Source organism: Sporothrix schenckii, assembly GCF_000961545.1.
Source record: "Sporothrix schenckii 1099-18 chromosome Unknown Cont49, whole genome shotgun sequence".
NCBI lineage: Eukaryota > Fungi > Ascomycota > Sordariomycetes > Ophiostomatales > Ophiostomataceae > Sporothrix > Sporothrix schenckii.
The window spans coordinates 3503840-3521940 of NW_015971150.1; the positions used below are offsets into that span (position 1 = coordinate 3503840).

At 57.2% G+C, this 18101-nt stretch overlaps 6 protein-coding genes across 6 annotated transcripts; 5 read left to right on the plus strand and 1 right to left on the minus strand.

The window, feature by feature from the left end:
• Positions 1 to 728: 728 nt before the first annotated feature.
• On the plus strand, positions 729 to 1727 carry SPSK_05429 (uncharacterized protein; the record flags this gene model as incomplete). Its single annotated transcript, XM_016732176.1, has 2 exons — positions 729 to 1502; positions 1587 to 1727. 2 exons carry the CDS (start codon positions 729 to 731, stop codon positions 1725 to 1727), a joined length of 915 nt encoding a protein of 304 aa, XP_016583647.1.
• Positions 1728 to 2576: 849 nt separating this feature from the next.
• Positions 2577 to 3664, plus strand: SPSK_05391 (short-chain dehydrogenase; the record flags this gene model as incomplete). The annotated part of the gene is made up of 2 exons (XM_016732139.1): positions 2577 to 2934; positions 3009 to 3664. The coding sequence occupies 2 exons, from the start codon at positions 2577 to 2579 to the stop codon at positions 3662 to 3664; spliced, it is 1014 nt and encodes a 337-aa protein (XP_016583648.1).
• Positions 3665 to 4125: 461 nt separating this feature from the next.
• Positions 4126 to 6377, plus strand: SPSK_05018 (uncharacterized protein; the record flags this gene model as incomplete). Its single annotated transcript, XM_016731772.1, has 2 exons — positions 4126 to 4238; positions 4313 to 6377. 2 exons carry the CDS (start codon positions 4126 to 4128, stop codon positions 6375 to 6377), a joined length of 2178 nt encoding a protein of 725 aa, XP_016583649.1.
• An 803-nt stretch (positions 6378 to 7180) lies between these two features.
• On the plus strand, positions 7181 to 8740 carry SPSK_05222 (uncharacterized protein; the record flags this gene model as incomplete). The annotated part of the gene is made up of 1 exon (XM_016731972.1): positions 7181 to 8740. One exon carries the CDS (start codon positions 7181 to 7183, stop codon positions 8738 to 8740), a length of 1560 nt encoding a protein of 519 aa, XP_016583650.1.
• Positions 8741 to 9357: 617 nt separating this feature from the next.
• On the minus strand, positions 9358 to 12112 carry SPSK_04939 (pre-mRNA-processing factor 39; the record flags this gene model as incomplete). Its single annotated transcript, XM_016731698.1, has 6 exons — positions 9358 to 9523; positions 9613 to 10812; positions 10857 to 11188; positions 11291 to 11513; positions 11628 to 11947; positions 12029 to 12112. The coding sequence occupies 6 exons, from the start codon at positions 12110 to 12112 to the stop codon at positions 9358 to 9360; spliced, it is 2325 nt and encodes a 774-aa protein (XP_016583651.1).
• A 1111-nt stretch (positions 12113 to 13223) lies between these two features.
• Positions 13224 to 17449, plus strand: SPSK_04824 (synaptojanin-like protein; the record flags this gene model as incomplete). The annotated part of the gene is made up of 2 exons (XM_016731587.1): positions 13224 to 15178; positions 15259 to 17449. The coding sequence occupies 2 exons, from the start codon at positions 13224 to 13226 to the stop codon at positions 17447 to 17449; spliced, it is 4146 nt and encodes a 1381-aa protein (XP_016583652.1).
• Positions 17450 to 18101: the final 652 nt, after the last annotated feature.

Below are 18101 nucleotides of genomic sequence, written 5' to 3' on the forward strand. Positions count from 1 at the left end.
AGGACGACTCAACGTCTCTGTGAATGCTGTATCAAGAATATAATTGTTGGCTTGCTGGTTCGGCTTGTGCTCTCATTTTTGTCTTGGAGCCCAAATCGCTAGTATAACCTGAGAGACGGTCACCGGCCCACCGTCAGGAGTGCGAGCGAGTTCTTGTCGTCATTGTCCAGCCGGGAGTGTGCCTGTTGTTGATGGTACAAAAGCTTGCGTTTTGTAGAAAGGGGAAGCTTTTCCTGTATCGTGCAAAGTACGGAATTCGGAATTCAGTTTTGGTCTACAAAACGCTGATTTGGGGAGCATTGGTGATTGGGGAAAGAGCACCAATGGCACTTGCTGTGCATGCGACGCTCTTTCTATGTGGAAGGAGGCTCAGAGACATAGCTTGGGAAAATTCTTGGCATGATCTTCTTAGTGGACAGGAAGGTGCGATGTGCGACTAGTTAGCTGTTTCCGGGGAAGGTACGGCGCTGGTGATGGACATTTTGCCTCCCATCTTATCGAGAGGAAGAATGAGGGGCAGTTGAGGCATGATTGTCAACGGGTCGCTGTTTCCTTCTTTCTGGCCCCCTTTTGTTTTGACACGGTACACTATTTCGAATATGCACTTATCCCGTCACATCTTGTCATCTTCGCGCAATTGCCCTCTTTTCTGCCCTCGTTTTGGCATTCGCTTTGCCCAGCGTTCTGCACCTTTCATTTGCGCACATCACCGCGCACAGCGACGCACAATGAGCTCTACCTCAGACACCAGCGCGGCCACTGCTGCTCTGGCGGAACGCACGGCGAATGAGGCCGCAATCAAGCGCAACCCGCACCCTGACTTCAAGGCTGTCGAAGCCTCTCGCCCGGCATGGAACAGGTCAGAGGAGTGGCATTACACGCAGGCGCCGGCGCCCGGCTGGCAATGGGGCGAGGGCGGCAACGACGGCGGCGCTTCGCTCGCAAAGACGCACGTTGAAATTGACCCGCACGAGCCCGGCCGCCCGGCCGCGTTCAACTACAAGCTGCTGATCTCGGCCATCATCCCCCGGCCCATTGGCTTCCTCAGCACACTGGCCGCCGACGGGACCTCCTCCAATCTTGCACCATTTTCGTACACCAACATGGTCAACCACGACCCGCCTATCTTTACCATCGGCATGGTTGGCGGCATTGCCAAGGCCAAAGACTCTCTGGCCAACATTGTGAACAGCAAGGAGTGCGTCCTCAACATCATCTCGGAGCATTTCGTCGAGGCGGCCAACTCCACATCCGTCAACGCCCCTTACGGCACGTCGGAGTGGGGTCTCAGTGGCCTGAAGCAGGCACCGTCTACGATGGTCAAGGCGCCGCGCGTCAAGGAGGCCATTTTCTCGGCCGAGTGCAAGCTCGTGGACCTCAAGGAGTTTGAAAGCAAGGCCAAGCCCGGCAACATTGCGGGCACGCTTGTCATCCTCGAGGGTGTCAACTTCTGGGTGCGCGAGGATGCCATCAACGAAGAGAGAAACATCATTGACCCCAAGGTATGTTTCCTCTGCCATGCCCTTCTTCCTCTCTTCTCTGCTGTTTCCCTCTGTCTGATGGTCCTTCTCTACTAACAATAATAGGTCCTGAAACCAGTCAGCCGTCTCGGTGGCATCACGTACGCCCGCACGACCGAGGGCTTCGAAATCCCACGCCCTGACTTCTCCGCTGTCACTGAGGCCAAAAACAGCAAAGAGCTGCTCGAAAAGGCGTCGAAACCGTAATGCCGTATAGACGAGTCGATTAGAATCGAAACCAGGTATCACGTTGACTTTTGTTCGTAGAATTTCGGAATACACAATAAACGATATAGATTTGGTCCGTTTGCTTTGAAATTGTTTTTATTATTTATTTTCATTATTATTTCATTATTATTTCATTATTATTTTTGGTAATAGGACTTGAGTACGACATTATTGTCGATGTCATCATCGTTGTCAGTCGCTTGGCTTGGCGAGGCTGAAGATCGGCATGCTCCATTGTTGCCCGCGCTGACATACAAAATAGTTTACCTTCTCACACCGCCCGCCACAGTCGCACTGGAAAGTAAGCCAGCCTTGCATGCCGTACCGCAGATACTGTCTTCAAGATATACCCGCTTCGAGACACTTCCAGCTTCGTCACCGTTCGCCTCACCCTTGCTAGCGGAAAAGAAACGATTTGTGAGAATTTTGTCTTGATGTTTTTTCTCTTATGGACATATCAGTGAACGGATCAGAGTCCGCTGGTGCTATCCGAACACGCCGAATGCCCGGGCGAGTTGTGGTGGCAAGTTAGGGAATGGCGGAAACGGACTTGATGTCCGCTCCAACATCTATCCGCGCCTTTTGTGTAAGTGTCCACCCCGGCCCCAACTCTGCCTCAACTTGAACGGCATTGAGTCCGTTCCGCAGAAAGCAATGCTCATGCACAACGGACGCAAAGGAACAACATTTAAGATGTCTACTCATCGGCCGTTGTTCTCTCAACACCTATTTAAATCATGTGTTTCGTGCTTTTTTGGTTTTCTTTTTTTTCTTATTCTCCATTCCATCTCTCGATAACATCAGAACTCGCCGCTGCAACACACCGAAATGGTCTCCGTCGCTGACGTCAAGGCGTCCAACGCCCGCATCACGGTTGACTCCGTGCCTCGTGTGTCGGTCTTGTGCGGTGCCACTGATGGCATCGGCAAGGCGTTTCTCACACGTCTCGTCGCAACTAAGCTCAAAATTCGCGTCTACGTCCTCGGCCGCAATGGCGACAAGCACAAGCCCTTTCTCGACGAACTGCGTCGCGGCAATGCCAACGCCGACCTGATCTGGATCGAGTGCCAACTCTCGCAGGGCTCATGCATTCGCAAGGCCTGTGACGAAATCCAGCGGCTAGAGACGAGCATAGACCTATTGTACATGAGTGCCGGCTTCATCAATGCGGGTAGTGCCAAGTCAAGTGAGTGGTCTCGAGACCCTTTCCAAGTGATTGTGGCTCTTGTGCGTTGTACTAATTTTCATGCCCAACTGTAGAAACGGACGAGCAGCAGAAACTGTCCATCATGCTGTCCTACTACGGCCGTTTGCTGCTTGCCATCCTGCTGCAGCCGTTGCTTAATGCGTCCACCAACAGCCCCCGCGTCATCTCCGTGCTGGCCTGCGGTAACGAAACGGCGGACATCTTCCTCGACGACCTCGACATGCTCAAGCCCGAGCACGCGAGCTTGACCCAGCGGTCCCACTCGCTGTCCACGTACACGACCATTTCTTTTGGCCGGCTCGCCCGTGAAAACCCGCGCGTCCTCTACTTCCATCACTACCCAGGCGGCGTCAACACCGGTGTGTTCAAGAAGTCGTTTGGCACGGCGTGGTACTGGCCGCTGCTGTCGCTCGCCCTCTGCATGGCAACGTCGCCTGCAGACGCCGGCGAGAAGGTCCTGTACATGGGCAGCAGCGCCAAGTACAGCGGGGTAAGCAGCAAAGAAGGAACCAAGGGCGGCGTTCCGTTGGCGTCTGGCCAGAGTGCAGGGCTGAACATGAACAAGACTAGGGGCGGCGGTGCGCTGTTCTTGGTTAACGACAAGATGAAGGAGCTCTACCAGGAGAAGGTGATGGCGGACCTGGAAAAGCGCAATGCGCCGGCTATTGTCTGGGAGAAGGCCATGGATACTCTCAAGCCTTACTTGTGAAGAGAAAGGGTGTCCAACGGCTAATATTTGTTCTATTTATTCTGCAGCATTTCATTTTCTGTTTTTATATGTCTATTGTATTTAGAAGTTTGCCATTGTAACTGGACGGTAATATTTCCATTAATTATAAGCTTTCCACTTTTTAATTTATTATGAGTTTTATTCGAGAATATACAAAGGGCTATTTCTTAAGCAGGTTTGGGTTCTTACAGAGCCTCACTTACACGAAGTGCCTCATTGCCGAATCCCACATTATGTGAGAACGATGACCCACTTATTTCTATATTTGGCTAGCCCCACGCGATCCCTAGAACAGGAATCGGACTCCAAGTCCGTTCGTCCTCAGGATTTAATGTTCCGTTTCACCCGTCGGACATGGATCGCCGTTGTAGTCGACTGCCAGCCGGCATGTGTTCTTTTCCTATTCACGAGGTCTCTTGATGCTGTAAACATCGACAGACATGGAAAAGCGAGGCCCGACGGCGGGGGCCGGTAACTATGGCCAGGCCTGCATGCAGTGCTTCAAGGCCAAGTGCCGCTGCATTGCGCGACCCGATGGCGGCGCTTGTGAAAGGTGGGCTCCGTCGTGCTTTCCTTACTATTGTCGTTTCCGTCTAATGAGACTAACGCCATCGCTCCTGCCTTAAGATGTCTTCGGCTCAAGAAGCCGTGCCAGCCGTCCAACTCGGCGCGCCGGCGCACGGCACAGAACGGCCAGGCCGGCGCTGGGGCGGCGGAGATTGCCAAGCTGGAGGGCCGTATCAACACGTTGACGACGATGCTGCAGTCGGTGATGGAGAAGGCAGGGCTGGCAGGGGATGCATCGACACCTGCGTACCCAAAGTGTAGCTTAATGCCGGTCCGGACCGAAACGGCAGGCACGACCGAATTTGCAGGACAGGGTGCAGGAGGAAGTAGCGATACAGCAAGCATGACGAGCATGTCATTTTATGAGGACGGGCTCGGGCCGGGCCCCCTTCCTACTCCGTTTCATACGCCCCTGCCAGCTCGACCACCACAAGAACAACAACAACAACAGCAAATACCACCGCCACAGCCTCCTCCACCACGACCTCCACCAACTCAAGCACAAACTGAGGTGGACTCCCATCTACCGCTGTCGCCGACACCTGAGCCGCCATTGTACGAGCTTTCGCTCAACGAGGCTGCATGGTATCTGGACCGATTTAGCACACACCTGCTGCCGCACTTCCCATTCATCGTCCTGCCTCCTGATACGACCGTTGACCAGCTATGTCGCGACCGCCCACTGCTCATGCAGGCCATTGTCGCCGTCGCCACGCCGTCGACGAAGCTCAAGGCAGAGCGCGCCGAACGGCTCAAGCAGACTCTGACTCGGTGTGCCTTGCATGAAAACCAGTCCGGCATCGATGTCTTGTTGAGTCTCCTCACCTACGTCACCTGGAGCACCGATCCCTTCAAGCAGCCGGCCAACAATCTGTCGCGCATGACCATGCTGGCCATCTCACTCGTCTACGACCTGCAACATGCGAGCCGCCATCCGCCTGCGCCCGACGCACAGTTTATTGCCATCATGACGCCCGGATTTGAGCGTCCCGGAGGAGGCAGTTCTGGATCGGGCGACACCGGCCGGCCGATGCTGCTGCCCAGCATTCTGGAGCACCAGCGCGCGTTTCTGGCCTGCTTCGTGCTGAGTTCCATTGTGTCGGCGTCGTTTGGGCGCATGGTGGCGCAGCGCTGGACGACACAAATGGAAGAGGGGTTGCAACTGATTGAGGCGACGGCGAGCAAGGGAGACAGCCCGTCGGACGCGAATTTCGCCGTGCAGGTGCGCCTGCAGGTCATCATTCAACGCGCCGCGCTCGTCCGCGAGCAGCTCGAGACCGACCGTTTCATGGCCCCCTCACCCACAACGGCGGTGCCCGTGACCACCAACCTGTTCATCAAGGTACTGCAAGGCCAGCTCAACGAGCTGCGCAGCTCCTTGTCTCCCAGTCTGCCACGACGGGACATGCTGCTTATCTATTCGCACTACGCGGATCTTTTCCTCAACGAAGTGACACGTCTTGTCAGCTCCGAGGCTCCACTGGCCCCGACGTCCGCACCGTCGGGACACACCGTCGGCGGGGCCATGGCAAGCAGCCAGTCGCTGCCTGCTCTGGAGCACATTGAGTGCCTGTGGCGGTCCGTGTACGCCATCAAGGCCTTTCTCGATGCCTACCAGGCGATCCCACCTCTGACCTACGTCGGCGTCCCCTTCTTCTTTTGGTTCCAGCTCGTGCGCTGCATCGTCCTGCTCAAGCACCTGGCTACCTTCAACGACCCCGCGTGGGACGGTCAGGCCGTGCGAAATGCGGTCGACATGTCGACCATGCTCGAGTGGATGGCCGTCAAGGCCGAGCAGGCGAGCAAAGAAGCTGGCGAACAGTCCGACGACGACATGTTCCGACGAGTCGGCAGCATGATGCGGAATTCGCTGGCGTGGGTGGTTGCGAAGCAGCGCGCTGTCGGCGCTGCAGAACTTGGTGATATGCCACAAAAACACGCAGACGCTGCCTCTCACTATCAGCAGGACGCGAGTGACCTGGGCGGCAACAACGCCGTTCTTATCACGGATGCACCGGTAGAGGAAATGATGGTTCCTGTCGACCCCCCGTTGACGGGACCTTTTGACATGACGGAAGAAAACTGGGTCGAAGAAATGTTTGGCTGGCCCATGGCGAGTATTTGACTGAAGCAACCTCGCTGCGAGTCTGATCACAACGAGCCCGATTTGAATTGGGCGAACCGCAAGGACAGCCCAGCACCACGACGTCATTATGTATACTAAACAAGAGGCCGGAAATGCCACTCTGCCGCCGAGTATTCGAAACCAGTGAGACCTGATTTTATTTAATGATGACGAGCAGATAATCAAAGCTGTGACGTTTTGGTGAAACGACGGCTGGTTCATTGCATCCTATAACAATGCGCAAGAAGGCGGCCCATTATTGGATAAGAGCTGTCGGCATTCTAAGCAGAAAATGAACAATACTATTCGCATAAAACTAATAAAGAAGTGGTTATATTGCAGAGCGCGCGATCCCAGGATATTTGTCTATGAAAGAACCTTGAGATTGATGCTTTTGTTAGTGGAGGAGCTCCCGCTGTGCCTGGCGCTAAAACGCCCGACGACGTCAGACAGATTTTCAGGGGTTTCAGCACCGGAGGTGGTAGCCCACGTGACGGTATTATAGCAGTGGGGAGGGAAGGGGCTGGCCCCATTCCGGACTGTTCCAGCACCCACCTGGAACACGCACCTGCCCTCCTTACCCCGCGGCCCATCGCCCGACGTGTCTAACATTGCACAGGCAAGAACGGACCTGCAGCTGAACTTCCTTCCTGCGCTCCTTCTCTTTTACGATACGAAGCAGTCGTTGTGATAGACAGCAACTTTGATAGAAACAAAACAAAAAGCATAAAAATACAGCAAACAGCAAACAATCCACTCTGCGATCCGGTCCACGCTCCACGCAGGACCACGCCGCCGCCACGATGACGACCTTCTCGACCGACCCCGCCCTCTACATCTTCACGTCCCTGACGGCCGGGTCGATGCAAATCGTCACGGGCACCTCGCGCATGGAGACCATTCTGCGCGCCAACAAGATCCCCTTCAAGGCCGTCGACCTCGCCACCGACCAAAAGGCGCGCATGCTCTGGGGCCGCCGCGCCGGCAAGGATGCCAGCGGGCGCGCCCGCAAGCTGCCGGCGCTTGTGCAAGAGGGCATTGTGCTGGGCGACATTGTCGAGGTGGAGGAGTGGAACGAGTACCGCGAGCTCCTGATGAACGTCAAGATCTACTGGGACGAGTTTACGCAGCCGCCCATCAGCGAGAAGCCGGCGGACCCGCCACCGAAGAAGAAGCGCGTGGCCACGCGGCCGCCTGCGGCCAAGGCCGTGGCAGAGGCGGCGGCAGCAGCAGCTGTTGCCAACAAGGCGGCGAGCGCAGCGTCAACGGCCGCGGCCCCGCCGCCACCGCCCGGCCCTGCACCCCCGCCGTCCACCACCGTGAGCGGTTCTTCCGCTTCCACGACGACAGCCAAGACGACGACAAAGGCCGGGGAGTCGACGGCCATTCCCATCCGGAGCATTGCCGACGAGGCAGCAGCCAAGGCGAAGCAGGTGCGCTCCCAGAGCTTGCGCGACAAGGTCTACGGGAAGGGCGGCAAGCCCGAAGACAAGAAGGAGGCCATCAACGATACCAAGACGGAAGAGGGGGGAAAGGAAGACGAAAAGAAGGACAAGAAGAAGGCGGCTGAGGAAGATGACGACGACGAGGAAGAAGAATCGGATGAGGAAGAGGACAGCGACGACGACGATGACGATGAGGAGGAGGAAGAAAAGAAGGAAGCGAAGGACGCAACACCGGCCAAGGCATCACCGGCCAAGGCAGCTGCAGCAAAGCCGGCAACAGCAACGACACCAAAGAACTCGGACAAGAAGGCCAAGGAGGACGAGGAGGAATCATCAGACGAAGAGGATGACGAGGATGAGGACGATGACGAGGAAGAGTCCTCTGAAGAGGACGATGACGAGGAGGAGGAAGAGACAAAGGCTCCGCCAAAGAAGCCCACAGCAGCATCTACAGCAAAGGCGGCGGCAGCAGCAGGCAAGACGGCCAAGACCGACGCAAAAGACGAGAAGAGCAAGGATTGGAAACCGACCGATGTCGATGCGCCAGTAACCAGCTTGCACGGCGCCCGTGTCGACAGCAACCTATCTGCCAAGGAGATTTCCGCCATCGAAAAGGAGCAGGCGATTGCTGAAGAAGACGAGTCTGACGAGGATGATGAGGATGAGGACGATGACGAAGAAGAATCTGAAGACGACGACGACGATGACGACGACGATGATGATGACAGTGACTCAGAAGATGAGGAGGAAGAAAAGCCAAAGCCAAAAGAGAAGCCAAAGGCCGAGGAGGAGAAACCTAAAGCCAGGGAAGCAAAGGCCAAGGCGAAGGAAGACAAGCCCAAGGCCAAGGAGACGAAGCCAAAGGCAAAGGACGACAAGCACAAGGCAAAGAAGGACAAGGCAAGGTCAAAGAAGTAGACGTGGCAAAGGAGAGCACATTTTATCGTAACAACGTTGGCTATCTTTCACGGTGAATCTTTGCAGCCTGCATTTTGTTCTTATTTTTGATTCGCATTTTCATAATGAGCCCAAGTCCCACTCATTTTATTTTACGTCTACTTTCCCCCCCTTTGCTAGATTTTAAAGCTTCAATTTACCAAACGTCGAATCAAACCATTGCCATTCAAGCATGAATCAGATCAGCGACGAGAAATGTGGCGCGAGATCTAGTGTATTGCTGATATCGCAGACGAAGAACGCAGGCGTGTCTGGAGCGAAAATAGCATAGAAACATCAAAGACTGGGGAGAGACCATTGGAGGCGGCTGGGAATTAAAATTTTTCTTTTGACAAAATGGGTAATCTGACAAATGCCTCCACAAACCGCCATATGTTTTCCCGTCTTTACTTTCAGAAAGCATCGCCGCCGGGGAATACAAGGAAAATTAATCAAAAGAAATGGGTAAACATATAGTAGAGACAGGATCACAGACATTGGCAAGGGGAAGCGGGAGTAACACAACGATGAAATATAGTACATTGGCAAACCGGGATATCAGCACTGTGCAATGGGCACCTGCGTACCAGCGATTTATATTAGTCGAAGCTGGCCGGCCCTTGGGCTAATGGGTCCAGGCTCGGGTACACTTCATAGAAGCTCTGGTACCGGGCCTCGGCCCTCTGGAGTGTCGCCTCGTCTAAGCTGGCCGGAGCGCCACCCGCCTCTTTGCTCTTTGTCGCGGTAGATTGAACTGATGCCGGCCTTTTGTATGTTAGCAGTCGGCACGTTCAAAGACATGCATCGACACATAAATCCACGGTGAAGGGGGAGAAAAAACGGAAGGAACTCACCCAAAGATCTCGCGATCCATCTCGATAAATTGCTTCATCGAGTCCTTGCCACCTCTTTGCTGGAGGAACGTCAAATACGCCGCGTAGAACTCCCTCTTGGTCGACTGCGAAAGACGGCTCCGTGTCCGCATCTCCTTGATGACGTTGTCGACACGCTCCGCAGCCTGCGCCGCCGTGTCTGCCGTCGTCGGCTGCACCAGCTCAAAGTCGAACCACTTCCACCAGAACTGCCGGCTGTCGGCGTAGTACTCGACATTCTTGACAAACACGGTCCGTGCGTCGTCGACGGAGCCCTTGATCTTCCAGAGCAAAAAGGCCCATTCCGCGACGATGACCGCCTTGATAAACAGGTCGATGTCGGGCTCGCTGAGCGTCTTCTTGAACACATCAATTGCCGCCTCGAGGCCCACCTGCCGACGCTCTAGGTTGGCGAGCGACACAATGGTCTCGACGCTGCTCGGCAGCACCTCGAGCACCGCTTCGTGGATGGCACGGGCGATGTCGACGCGCCCACGGCTCTCCTCAAAGTAGGCAAACTGCAGCCGGATGGCCGGCCGGCTGATGGGCACAAACAAGGTCGCGGCGCGAAGGTACACAATGCGAACGTCCTCCTCTTTGCCCGGCTGTGCCGACATCCACCGCGCGTAGCGGAACCAGAATTCGTCGTAGTATGCGCATGTCACTAGACAACGCTCGTACAAGAAGACGATGCGCGCGTAGTCGCCGCTGGCCTCCTCAAAGTCCAGGTACTTGCGCCAGTTGGCCAGCTGGGCGTGGTCGAGCATCGTCACATGGAAGTACGGCCGCTTGATCTCCGACTCAAACGCCCACCGCTTGGTCGTCTCTTCCTGTGTCTTTGTAAACGTCTCGTAGGAGAGGGCGTCGGCCTTGGCACGCAGAACCGCCTCGATTTCAGGCTCGGTCTTGCTGCTGTAATGGGGATCCTCGGCCTCGAGATCCTTCCGCAGGCGCGCGAGGACCTCTTCCGATGCAAGCTCAGCAATGGGCCGCGTCTGCGCCAGCTGGCGAAAGCGCTCATAGTACCGTGCATACTGGTGCATAGGGATCTGGATGAGGCGCTTCAGGATGGCGAAGATGTTCTCAGTTGCCTCCAGCCGTTCCTCGTACTCGAGGTATTTGTCCCAGAAAGGGTGGGCCAGGAAGTCAAGACCAACTTGATCGGCAGCGCGATTAAAAAGCCTAGACAATAGGTAGAGCGTCAGTCCATATTCATTCTCACACACATCTGCTCACGGGCCACATGGGGGCGCCAAGACGCAGAGAAGGCAAAAGTGGCTTTTGCACAAAGGGACGACAGGAGAAGCGAAAGAAAAGAGCAGGGTAGAGGAGAGGGGGTTGGGAAGGGAGCAAAAATACAAAAATATTGTTTTTGATCCGAAACAGGTTGGAAGTTGTAAATGATTGAACGAAGAGCATGGTGGGTGCCGAAAGTTGCAGGGCATATATCGATCAGAGCAAAAAAGGTAAAGTCAAGCAGGGCTGCGAGCGGTTTGCATCGGGAGAGCAGAGGCGGCAATGGCTGTGCACACGAGCTGCAAAAGCCGTTGCCGCCCTTCTAGAACGGTATAAATGCTTGTGTGGTTTGTGAGAGAGAGCACATCCACCAGGACGTTTTGGTTTCAGAGTTTTCAGAATGGCCATGACTGGATATTCTCACCGTGAAGGGTTGATACGATGCGGTACGCTGACATGACGCACGAAGACACGGGGCCTGTCTCTCGGGCTGCGCATTGCGCATGTCACCGGGCACTCCTCCATCCTCGCTCTTCACACGCGTTCGTCCACACGTCTCTTTCTCCCCGTCCTCTTCAGTCTCCCTCGTGGCTGTCTCCGCGTGATTCTCGACTCGCATTCTTTCCCGTAATCGGGCTCGCAAACTACTGGTTATGGGTAGATAACAAAGGATATGGGGAGAAATACCACAATTGGGGCGCAATGGGGGCGGCGGAGGGAGGAGGGACACGGGGGGCGATGACAACTCTGTCGGGACTTACTCTCGCACGGGCTGGGGCTCGTGGGTCGTCTCGAGCTTGAAGGTGCAGTACTGCGTCCACAGATCGACCGAGTTGGTGATGCTAGCACAGCCGCGCTCGTAAATCATCTCGGCCGCCTCGGGGCCCGAGATGTTGAACTCAAAGTCGGCATACTTTTTCCAGTAGCCAAACAGCAGCGGGAACTTGCGCAGCATGCGGTCGTAGGTGCTGCGCATCGTCTCGATAGCCAGCGGGGTCGAGTTGCGGTTGAGCCCGCCGTCAAGGGCCTCGCACGCGTACAGCAGCTTCTCCCAAAGCTCGAAGTTGTCCGAGTCGTCATCCTGCAGCAACGAACAAAGGTCAGTCGACGCTCAATACAAGGGGCATCAATCAAAAACGCAAGAATCAGATGCGGCGCGTACCAGCTGCAGGCTCAACGTCCGGATCTCGGCGTTCTCCTCGTCGGTTCCGCCATAGTTGTAGTCAGCCAGCGTAGCGTCAGACATGATGGTGACGGCCGGTTCTCAAACGGCGGAGACTGCGACGGCGTGAAGGAGGAGGCAGATCTGTTTGCGATGCTTTTGCTTCCGACAGAAAGCAGCAACAGCGATGGCAGGAGGCGAGAGAATACAATATCGTATATTCGAGGCAAAGGGACGTATAATTGTAAGCCGATACGTTCGGGCGCGTCTGCGCGTTTCGTCGTTGTTGGCGATGGGTGGTGCGCGTTCGCGATAGCAGAGACAATATGGTGGTGCAGGAGGCAGAGAAAGCAGAAAAGGCAGAGAAGGCTGGAACGAGCAGGATTTGGCGCTGACGATTGGATTTGTTGTTCTTGCTCTCTTTGGCTTTTCTTAGCGCATGTGCATTCGTGCAATGCTGTACGCACGGGCCAACCAGGCTGGGTCGTGCCTTCCGACTTGCTGAACTGCCCAGAACGGCTAGTGCGATGACCTCGCGTTTGGTCTCGTCACGTGCAACTCCATTGCACCTTCCGGTCGCCACATTGGTAGCTGCGTCATGGTATCCACCCGGCACAGGCGGTGGTATGCAGTGCTTCTTGTGGACGGCAGGTGCCCCTCAGCGTCTCAGCTCAGCGTTGCGGCAACAGCGATGTCTATTTTGGGCGCCGCATCTGACGACCTTTTTCTTACTTTGTGATATACACACGGACACAGCACAAGCATGCACACGCCCAGCTAGAACGCCAGTAGCAATTCGTACGGCCTCGGCCTGGCACGCTTGCGGCAGAACTCTCCATCGACGGCAATCTCTCCATCCGAAAGCGCGTGGGCTCCAAGCTCGACAGCTGAAATCATAACGAAATCGGTACTTTAGAAGCACGAGACCTATCTAATACCCGATCGACCCGCCTATACGGATAGCCTTCTTTTGATAAAGAGCTCTCTGTGCGAAAAGCGATGCCCGGACGTGTCCTGCAACTGTTGTCTGCCTCTCCAACGCATCTCGCACGCGTGAGCGTCCTGGTTGTTCCCTTTGGATCACTGAATTGATTTTGCAATTTTTTGCAATTTGTTGTCTTCTCCACCTTTCCCTCGACAAACGGACGCCTCCTTCTCCTCCTTCTCCTCCCCGTACTCCTCGTGCAGAAGATCAATGGACTACGTCGGTAGCACGGTGTCGTGGAACGGCCACGTACCGGATCCCGACACCTCGAACCAGCTGCTGATCCGCGACTTTCCACACCGCGCCATCGCCATTGTCTCACAGACACACGCCCTCATCTTCCGCCACAGCGGCGCTGGAAGCGAATCACAAAATGGCAGCAGCAGCAACGTCAACAGCGGGAGCGGAAATGGAAGCGGACACGGCGGCGGCAGCGCCAAGTGCATGGTCGAGTTCTCTCCCATCTCCAAGGGCTTGCTGAGCGACTACCGATCGCTGACACCGAGGCCCGTCTACGGCACGTTGGGGCTGATTGCTGTCAACCAGGACGTTTTTCTGAGCGTCATCACACAGGCACTGCGTGTGGCCACGCTGCGGCCGGGCGAGACCGTCGAGATGATCCAGCAGGTGCAGTTCTTCTGCCTCAACACCAACGAGTACGACGACGTTCTGTCGGCCGCCATCGACCCGTGGGATCCGGATGGCGACGCGGCGTCCGTCTACTCGCAAGGGCTCAGCCGCCGCGATGTGCCTGTCGAGCACCCGTGCCAAGAGCTCATGAAGCTGCTAGGCAACCGCAGCTTTTACTACAGCACCGACTTTGACATGACCAACCGGCTCCAGGACCGGTCCGCCGACGCCTCGTCGTTTGACATTGACAACTTTGACGAGTCGTTTCTGTGGAACTCGTTTATGATCCAGCCACTCGTCCAGTTCCGCGCGCGGCTGCAGCCGCACGAGCGCAGGATGCTCGACGCATCGCGCATTCTCACATCGGCCGTGCGCGGCTTCTGCTTGACCGTCACCATCCCGCAGTCTGTGGCGCCGCTGCGCACCACCCAGTCCGGCATGCCGTCGTACCTCACCGTCATCTCGCGGCTGTCGTGCCGACGTGCCGGCACGCGCTTCAACGCGCGCGGCATCGACGACGACGGCAACGTGGCCAACTTTGTCGAGACTGAAACCATCTACTGGAGCCCCAGTGGCGTCGTCTTCTCGTACGTGCAGGTGCGCGGCTCAGTGCCCGTGTTCTGGGAGCAGTCGCCTGGCCTCATCCCCGGCAACCAGAAGATCATCGTGACACGGTCACCCGACGGTGCGCAGCCGGCCTTTGACAAGCACTTTGACGACCTGGAGACGTCGTACGGCGCCGTGCACGTCATCAACCTCCTGAGCGAGGCCAAGCCTGGCGAGGCCGAGCTGAGCCAGTGCTACCGCTATGGTCTGCGGCACACCCCCCTGGGCCAGAAAAGCGGCGACAAGGGGAGCTCGTCCGACCATGCACTGATCCGGTCCACCGAGTACGACTTTCACGCCGAGACAAGGGGCCCGACGGGCTACGAAGCGGCGCAGGAGATCCGGCACTACATTCGTGACTCTGCCAACGGCTTTGCCTACTACCTGGCCATGGAGGCGGCCGACGCACGGAACAGCGGCACCAACGGGCGCAAGGCGAGCACCGCAAGCGCACGCCGCCGGTTTGTTGTTGCGCTGCAGCAGGAGGGCGTGTTTCGCACAAACTGCCTCGATTGCCTGGACCGCACCAACCTGATCCAGACCATCATCTCGCAGATGGCGGTCGAGACGTTTTTGAAGCAGCGCAACGAGTCGGCGGGCCCCGACTTTTGGATGCGGCACTCGAACCTGTGGGCCGACAACGGCGACGCGCTGTCCAAAATCTATGCCGGTACGGGCGCGCTCAAGTCGTCGTTTACACGGCACGGCAAGATGTCGCTGGCCGGCGCGATTGCGGACGCGCGGAAGTCGGCGACGCGGCTGTACATCAACAACTTTGCCGACAAGGGCCGGCAAAACACAATCGACATGCTCCTCGGCCGGTTGTACGGCCAGGCGCCGGTCATTCTCTTCGACCCGATCAGTGACTATGTCACGCTCGAGCTCAACAAGCGCGCGGCCACCTTTTCGTCGTCCGAGGTGATTAAAATGTATGTCCGGGTTTGCTGTTTGTCCATTCTCCCCTTTTTCCTTTCTTTTTTTTTCTTTCGTTTTGGTCTAACAGAAACAGATGGGTTGGCACGTTTAACCTCAACGGTCGCCTTGATGGTTTGCACGAGGATCTGTCGCCGTGGCTCTTTCCAGTCGCGGTGCAGTCGGCCGAGCAGCTGCCCGAGATTGTGGCGATTGGGTTCCAGGAGATTGTGGAGCTGAGTCCGCAGCAGATTATGAACAGCGACCCGACCCGCAAGCAGCAGTGGGAGGTTCTCGTGCTCAACACGCTCAACAAGCAGGCTGCCGCCCTGGGCGGCGAGCCGTACGTGCTGCTGCGCAGCGGCCAGCTGGTCGGCGCGGCGCTGTGCATCTTTGTCACGTCGTCGTCGCTCGCCAAGATCAAGAACGTCGAGGGCAGCGTCAAGAAGACGGGCATGTCGGGCATGGCGGGCAACAAGGGCGCCGTCGGCATCCGGCTGGACTACGCCAACACGGCCATATGCTTTGTGACGGCGCACCTGGCAGCCGGGTTTGCCAACTACGAAGAGCGCAACCGGGACTATCTCACGATCCACCACGGCCTGCGGTTCCAGCGCAACCGCGGCATTGACGACCACGATGCCGTCCTGTGGTTTGGCGACTTCAACTACCGCATCGGCCTGGGCCGTGAGCGCACGCTGGACCTTGTGCGCGCGCACAACCTCGAGACGCTCTACGAAAACGACCAGCTCAACCTGCAGATGGTGGCCGGCCTGGCGTTCCCGTACTACTCGGAGGCGCGCATCACGTTCCTGCCGACGTATCGGTTTGACATTGGGCGGGACGACTACGACACGTCGGAAAAGCAGCGGATCCCCGCGTGGACGGACCGGATCTTGCGCCGCGGCCAGCAGCTGCGGCAGACCGCATACAACTCAGCGCCCTTGCGGTTCTCGGACCACCGGCCCGTATATGCGCATTTCCAATGTACGGTCAACATTGTGGACGAGGTACGGCGCGACAAGATCAGCCGCGAGCTGTACGAGCGGCGCAAGGGCGAGGTGGGGGACGCAACGGCCAACACGACGGTCGAGGACACGGACGACGAGGACCTGATTGGGTACGACGCCATTGAGCCCGGCCTACCGGCGGCGAGCTCGGACCGGCAAAAGTGGTGGCTGGACAATGGACGGATGGCCCAGGCGCGCGTGCAGCCGCCGCCGCCGGCCAACCCCGCGACACACACGGCCATTCTGAACCCGAAGCGGCCGGCCAATCCGTTTGCGCCGACCGACGAGCCAGACTGGGTGGCGGTCCCACGTGCGGAGTCGCAACTGTCGTCGTTTTCGAGCCTGTCGACGTCGCCGTACGAGCACATCAACCACTCGACGGTGTTGTCGTCGTCGGCCAACAGCCAAAATGGAAGCGGTGGTACGACGGGTGGGACGGCCGGCCTGGCGGCGTCGAGGAAGGGTGGGCAGCCCATGGGCCAGAGCTTGTCGTCGCAGTTCTACCGGCAAGAGACAACGACGACGACGGCGCCGCCGCCGCCACCACCGCCGAGACGAGGGGGAGCCGGCACCGGCGACAGCAACGATGCGACGTCGGTGGCCAGTAAGAAATCGGCCTCGACCACGTCGTTCGCATCGACGTTCCCAGGGCCGCCACCGCCACCAAACGCGCGGGTGCCGCCGACGGTCAGTGGCGTCACCAAAGCGCTGGACGAGCTGCGAGCCTCGTCTTCGTCCTCGCCGTCGTCCTTTTCCAACGCCAGTGACCGCCACGGCGGCCCGCCCGTGCCTCCAAGGCAGATGCCGACCAAGGTGAACACCACGTTCCCTCCACCGCCAACAAATGCCATGCCGCCCCGACCGGCGTCGGTTGCCTCGAGCACATCGGTGTCTGCCTCCGGAACAGGAGCAGGAACCGCCCTCTCGGCCAAGGGTAAACCCGTGCCACCCGTCGCCAAGAAACCGGCGCACTTAGCATCCGCACCGTCCACGACACCGTCTCCGACATCGAGCCGCGTCGGGTTGGCATCCGAGGATGGCGCCGGTCGCGGGACGCCACCTCCCAAACCGCCTCGGCGACGCACCGAGGCGGCACTGCCTGCAACCACTGACGCACCGCCGAAATTGCCGGCGCGCACCCCGACAGTCGCGAGCCACAGCCACCCACTGCCGACACCGACGGCATCCGCAAAGGCACGGTCCAGCAATGTTGATCTGCTGGGCGACGACGAGGCGGGCACCAGTCTGTCCCGATACCAACCCCTGCAGCCGTCATGAGCACGCGAATCGCAGAGCACGGGCATGCCGTGAACAAGTAAAAAAAATCCTACGGACGGGAGCACACGTCCGACCTGTGATTTGCATGCAACGAGTCGGGTGGCAGAAGCGGCCTGCAGATGGCATGCGCACAAGGCCGGAGGGTGTACTTTGGGTGTACGTCTGGCATCGTTGCGGCAAGGGAAACAAGACGAACAAAAGGCCATGAGTGCACGAAGCATGAACCACGGCAGTAAGGTCTGTTATGTCGTATCAACAAATACGAATGGGCCAACAGGCCAATATGCCAATATACCAACATACCAGTTACCAATATACCAATATACACGAATACATATACAAGAGTTACCAAGCAAGGTTGCAACCACAAGCAATGCCCAATTCAATATACTCGGCATAACGAGCCGCAAATGGGTCAACTCTGCAGTCGATGAACATGGTGTGCCGCCTGCGAGCCGTCCAGCCAACAGGAGCACGACTCTGCCATTGCAAAGCCAGCTGGCCGTCTTCCGTCTTGGCATCCCTGTAGAAGAACCGCTGGTCGTTTCACAGAGTCCTCCCGAGCCATCTCAAGAGTTTCGAACGATGTCATGTTGGAGCGTTATGAGGCCATCTAATGCGTCTATTTATTGTGCTATTTATCATGACCTTC